Source organism: Meleagris gallopavo, chromosome 2 (genome assembly GCF_905368555.1).
Source record: "Meleagris gallopavo chromosome 2, MGAL_WU_HG_1.1, whole genome shotgun sequence".
Classification (NCBI taxonomy): Eukaryota; Metazoa; Chordata; class Aves; order Galliformes; family Phasianidae; genus Meleagris; species Meleagris gallopavo.
This window is the reverse complement of record NC_139405.1, coordinates 107503897-107510161: the sequence shown is the minus strand read 5'-3', so window position 1 is coordinate 107510161 and position 6265 is coordinate 107503897. Positions and strand designations below refer to the sequence as shown.

The 6265-nt window shown below is 41.6% G+C and overlaps 1 protein-coding gene across 2 annotated transcripts in view; it reads left to right on the top strand.

The window, feature by feature from the left end:
• Positions 1-801: 801 nt before the first annotated feature.
• The window catches only part of TFAP2D (transcription factor AP-2 delta), a 51979-nt gene continuing 46515 nt past the window's right edge, over positions 802-6265 (top strand). Inside the window, exons 1-2 of one of the 2 annotated variants that reach the window (XM_085218531.1) lie at positions 802-1315; positions 2367-2864. In XM_085218531.1, coding sequence (XP_085074657.1) covers positions 1277-1315; positions 2367-2864 — 537 coding nt within the window. In that variant the 5' untranslated portion in view covers positions 802-1276. Of the gene's footprint in view, positions 1316-2318; positions 2865-6265 lie in introns of those variants that run through there. The other variant, XM_085218530.1, reaches the window with a different exon arrangement.

Here is a 6265-nt window from a genome sequence, read left to right as displayed (position 1 = left end):
AGAGATCAGTGTAATTCCGTCGGTCTATATGTATTTTACGTCTAATTCCATACAATATCGCCTCTGCGGTGATGCTTCGTGGTCTCACCCTCGTTTTATGGTTGAAAAAGCTATTTAAAGAAGCCTGTAAGTTAGCATATCAGGCAGATGTAAAAGCAGGTTGGAGTGTGGGGTGGACTTAAATTCGATGTAAATGCAAGGGTGAAGAAGATAAGAGAAGAAGAAAGAGAGAAAGAAAGAAAGGGAGAAGAAAGAAAGAAAGAAAGAGAGAAAGAAAGAAGAAGAAAGAAAGAGAGAAAGAAAGAAAGAAAGAAAGAAAGAAAGAAAGAAAGAAAGAAAAAAGAAAGAAGAAGAAAGAAAGAAAGAAGAAAGAAAGAAAGAAAGAAAGAAAGAAAGAAAGAAAGAAAGAAAGAAAGAAAGAAGAAAGAGAGAAAGAAAAGACCCCAAACTGAGACAGACCACATCGTTTTCATTTAGAGAAAATATATATATACAGTTAAACAGACACACATACAAATGTGCAATCTTAAGATTCTGGTCAATATTTAAAAGCAGTATAATCAACAGGAAGGAGCACTTACCTATTGAAAAGGACGGTTTAATAATATCTATTAATATATATTAGCTTTATGTCTTCCCAATAAAATGTACTCAAAATACCCCCTTCGATCAGATTAGCTCCCATATTAGCCTGGGTAAGAAAAAGCATTCTAAAGAGTGGAGGAAAAATGTATAAAAATGTTGAAAGAACCTACAGTTCCTTATTAGGCGAAGATACAATATTTATTCCTTGTCTCCTGGGATGAAGCTCCTCTATCTATTGTCCTCCCAGTTCTCAGTGCTGATGCTTAATTTTCAAAACTTCTATATTACCAAGGGACCTACGACATCAGCCAAAGAAATACCCAGCAAGTACAAAATCTGATCCAGGGAGCAGCTTTTGTGCAGAGGGAAAATTTTGTTCCTACAGGTTTTTAAGGAGGTGCATGGAAAAGCGAGAGATCTGATCTATGCAGATACATTGCAAATTCCCTCCGTCTGGAGAGATTTTTTCGAAAAAAAAAAAAAAAAAAAAACACACCAGAAAGAGCGGGGAAATACATGAACTTCGGATTTTGCAAATTTCATTCTGCTTTTTATTTTTTTAATTCGGAGAGGGGGATTTTACTGAGAGTTTGGTGGCTTTTTTTTTTTTTCCCCCCTTTCTTTTTCTCTCTCCTTTTTTTTTTTTTTTTTTTTTTTTTTTTTTTTTTTTTTTAAACCGGAGAACCAAAAAATGTCAACTACCTTTCCAGGTCTCGTCCACGATGCAGAGGTATTTTGTGTGTGTGAGTGCGTGTGTGTGTGTGTGTGTTGTGAGCGCGCGTGTGGGGCTGCGCGTGTGCGTGTGTGTGCATCTGTGTGTGTGTGCGTGTGCTCGTGTGGTCGTTTCCCTTCTTTCTTTTTTTTTTTTTTCTTTCTTTTTCTTTTTCTTTCTTTTCTTTTCTTTTTTTTTTTTTTTAATCCATATTGGACCGTTACGTTTAATTATAATCCGGCTTCAGAGATAACTTAAAGAAGTATAGAGAGAAAATTCGTTATGACATCTGTCGCCAGAAAGGGCAACTCATTACCACGTTAAAACCGTTGCCAGAACGAAAATCAGAATAATACCCCTAATAATATAATGAAGTGGAGAGAAATCACCACCAGCTCGCCAGGAATGGGGAGTTCTCGCTCAAAAACAGGACTCCCCTTTTCTTTCGAAGCTCGGGAAAAGGAGGAGGGGGGGGGGGAAGGGGGGGGATTTGGGATCTGATTCGTTATTTTAAAAAAGAAAGAAAAATAGGGGTTCAAAAAAAAAAAAAAAGGAAGAAGGGAAGGAAGGAAGAAAGGAAGGCGAGCAGGCGGCAAAGCTTTCTTTACGCTGTAACATAGGGACGGGACTTGTGTGTGTTCTCGGTAGTTTCCGCTGTTTGATGAGTTGTTTTTTTTTTGTGTCAGCCCCAGATATTACAGCTGTGATCAGGAGGTGGATGGATGGATGGATGGATGGAGGGATGGATGGAGGGATGGATGGAGGGATGGATGGATGGATGGATGGAGGGGTGGATGGACAGATAGATCTTTTTTATTTCAGCGCGCGGATCCCTTTCGCGTGGCGGTATTAAGGGCAGGCTGGGCTGTTTCTGGTTTTTTGAACAGACCTTTATGGCACCAGCCCAAGGTAGGAAAGGATCTTTTGTTGCTGGGGTTGCAGCTTGCAGGCTGAGACGCTTCTGCAGGGGGAGAAGCTATGCAGGACAGCGTGCTTGGAAGAACCGCAGCCGGGGTTTTAAATGACAAACCTCCAGTTTTGGGGTCTTCTTTTCACTTCTTCCTTTCAGATACGTCATGACGGATCAAACAGTTACCGTTTGATGCAGCTTGGATGCCTGGAGTCCGTGGCCAACTCGACCGTCGCCTATTCCTCCTCGTCTCCTCTCACTTACTCTACCACGGGCACCGAGTTCGCCTCCCCGTACTTCTCCACTAACCACCAGTACACCCCACTGCACCACCAGTCCTTCCACTACGAGTTCCAACACAGCCACCCGGCAGTCAACCCCGACGCTTACTCCTTGAACTCTCTCCACCACTCCCAGCAATACTACCAGCAGATCCACCATGGGGAACCCACTGATTTTATCAACCTGCACAATGCGCGGGCGCTCAAATCCTCCTGCTTGGACGAGCAGAGGAGAGAGCTGGGGTGCTTAGATGCTTACCGCCGCCACGACCTGTCTCTTATGAGCCATGGGTCCCAATATGGGATGCATCCAGATCAAAGACTCCTGCCAGGACCAAGCCTCGGGCTTGCAGCCTCGGGAGCAGACGATTTGCAGGTAAATAGCATGCGATCTCCTTTCGAGGCACCTTCTTCTCCCCTCCCCTGCCCCGGTCCAACCCCCCCCCCACCCTCCCCATTTTCCTCTGCTCAGAGCAGCTCTCTGTAGCTCATACAAAGAAGGGAAGCTTCATCCAAAAAAAACAAAAAAAAAAAAACCTGATCCGGAGCCCTTCCCCTTCAGAAGAATAGCAAGAAAAATATGGAAAAACAAAACAAAAACAAAACAAAAACCAAAAAACAAGCGGTCTTCCTTGGTCAAACAAACAAACAAACAAACAAACAAAACTCGCGCGGGGTGTAGGCTGAGAGCGTGGGACTCGTACGGAGATCCCGGGGTGCGTGTGTGTGTCCGCGTGTGTGTAAGTGTGTCAAATGTAAGCAAAGGTACCGGCGACTCAAACTAAACAGAATCAAAGCCACCTTCCCGTTTTTCCTAAACTTTTCCTTTCCTTCGGTGAACGGGAGCGTTCAAATAACTTGCAGCGATAGGGCAGGTAAATGTGGGAAGGAAGGGATGGAAGAGGAAAAGGGGGAAAAGGAAGGACAGGGAAAAAAGGTCGCTTTCCGACGTGCATACAAAGGGAAAGTCCGAGGCAAGAGGTGGGGGAGAAAGAAAGGGGAGCAAATGTTCGTCAGTAGGTTAAAAATTCCTCGCAATATCCGATCTATTTGTTAATAGGGAGAAAGACAGAAGAGGATAAAGCTGAATTCATCTAACGATGTATTTAGTCATTCATCTGCTTCCCCTCTAACCGGCACCTTGACCCATCAGAAATTTCTGTATCTGTGTATTTTAACCTCAGCTTTATCCGCTCAGAAATCCTTGAACTAAAAAAAAAAAAAAAAAAATGAAGCTGATAACTCAATGAACATTGTTTCCAAAATCGCTAACAACGCCCTCCTGTAAATAACACCCATTTCGAGAACTCCTCCAAATCAAAAGATCAAAAGCAAACCTCTTTTCTTCCGACGAGCTGAGGAACTAAAGCTCCCCAAACAGCGGAAGAGACGAATAGGACCGTATTTACTGTACTTACTTTTCCCCCAAATCTGGCTTCCAGTCATACAAAGCTCGCTATGTTGCTCTTTCCACAAATACGTTGCGGTCAAAAACCCGAAGTCTGTAAAATTAAGAAAGGGTTATTTTATTCTCTTAAAAATCAACCAAAGGAGCACCACCAACAAAAACAAAAACCACCCAGAAACTCTATTTACATTGGAGAGGGGAAAAAAAAATCTTTTTTTTTTTTCTTTGAAGGAGGAAAACAACCCAACAACCCAACAACAAAGAACATTATCTTGTATCTCCGAGGAGGAAACCCTAACTATTTAAACCTGACTTTCTCCATTAAAATTCACTATATAATTTTTTTTTTTATCCTTTCTCTGGGCATTTTTAGGGATCTCCTTATGTTACCCCCCTACAAAAAAAAAAAAAAAAAAAAAAAAAAAAAAAACTGCCATTCACTGCTCAGCCCAACTAAAACCTATTTACTCCTTTTTATAACCACGTCTGCTGCTGATTTTTTTGTATCTGTACAAATTTTTTTTCATTGGCAGGCACAAAGCCTTGTATTTTTCAAAAGAGGGGATTAGGAACGTTTGCAAGACAGCAGACAATGCCTAAGTCCCGGGCAAAAAAGCACCATAGTTTATCCAATTTTCGACTTAGTGCCATTCAACTGGTCATTTATGCAATGTCATCCGACCAAACAACATGTTTCCCTTAAAAAAGAGAGAGAGAGAGAGAGAGTGAGGGAGGTTGGTTAAGCTGCTAGAGGCACATTCTTTTTTGCTGTTGTTGTTGTTTATTTAAAGAAGAAAAAAATAAACAGGATTTCTTTCGAAAATGCTGTTCTATCGATCACACCTTATCTGAGCACAAATGTCCTCATTTCCCCATTTAATGTCTTTGTACCCAATCTTTGCTTTATTTTTCCTCCTCCCTCTTTTCCCCAGCAGATGAGGGAAGTGTGTTAGGGAATCGAAAAGCCTGAGCCGTGAGAAGTTGAGAATATTAATATTTATCTTTATAATTTGGCGGATTCAGAACAAACTTAGACACTTGCGACTATCACCTTGGGCTCGGTGGGAAGCTTTTGGGGACGGGTAGAATCAGGACGAAACACAAACCATTTTAAAGCAAAACTGTAGCATAACCACCCTTCTCTCTTTCCCCTTAGTCTTTCTTTTTAAAACGTTCATCAGCATATGCCTCATTTCAAATGCAACAAATGTAAATATACTTTTCCCTGAACAGAATTTTAAGTGAATGTCCAATAGTTTCGAGGGCGGTTTAAGTCAGCCTAACAGATGCAAACAGTCTTGGAGCTGGAGTGGCATCTTTCAGTGCCCTAAAAAGATTTTCCATGGGCAACAAAGAAAACTGTCACACCTTTTCCCATCACCGCTTTAATTTATGCTCAGTCGCCAAGTTTTTTTCATATTGATTTCATAATCACTTTAAGGCAGAACACTTAAAATAAAAAAGAGCCTTGAAAAGGAAGGTCTTACAGGGCCAGAGCCAATATGGTGAAAGTGGGGGAGAGAGCCAGGACTGTAAAGGTTGTTTTGTAAAGTGGGGTTTTTATTATGCACCGACTCTCTCCGCATTTACTTAACTCTTCACGGGCTGTTGAGTAGGTTAACACCCTTAAAGGCCTCTTTCATGTCCAATACCTCGTTTGTTTGTAGAGGAAAATGCGTCTTTAACACATTTCCACTGGGCAAAGATTTAGGTTTGTTTTGTTTTGTTTTTTTAACCCCCAACATAAGGAAAACCCAAAGAAAACCCAACCTTTTCAAGTCTTTTATGATTCCAATAAAAATATTTATTACGGAGGGCGAAGATCCCCACATAATAAGACTCATAACAGGAGAATAAAGAAGTGAGATCTCCTCAGATGTGCACCAGAAGCAGTAGACAGGCTTTTGGAAGGTTCATCATGCCACACTCACACATGGGTGCCGGTGTTTGTGCACAAAGATACATATTCATACCCACCTATAATGCGGACACAAGCACAGCGACTCGATTCCTCAGCCCTATTGTTACACTCATACGACTTTGCATAGCCGGCAAAGCTCGGTAGGTCTTCTGTCGTTTGTGCTCTTTGTGTACTTCCGCGTACACTTTGTAAGTCGATACGTTTGTGTCACTAAACATACGTATGAATTTAGTAGTATAAGTATAGCATAAGTATATTTTTATGTCTGTGCGTGCAAATGTAGAGTACGAGCACACTATTCTTGCAAGAGTACTTAGTTGTCCCTCTATTCTGCCCATGTAACTGTCAACTTACTTTCCAAATCCAGAAGAAACTCCTATTTAAATAGAAGGAAAAGTGATAATTGCTCTGCATTTCGTGGGGTAGGGACAGACTGCAGGATGGCGGT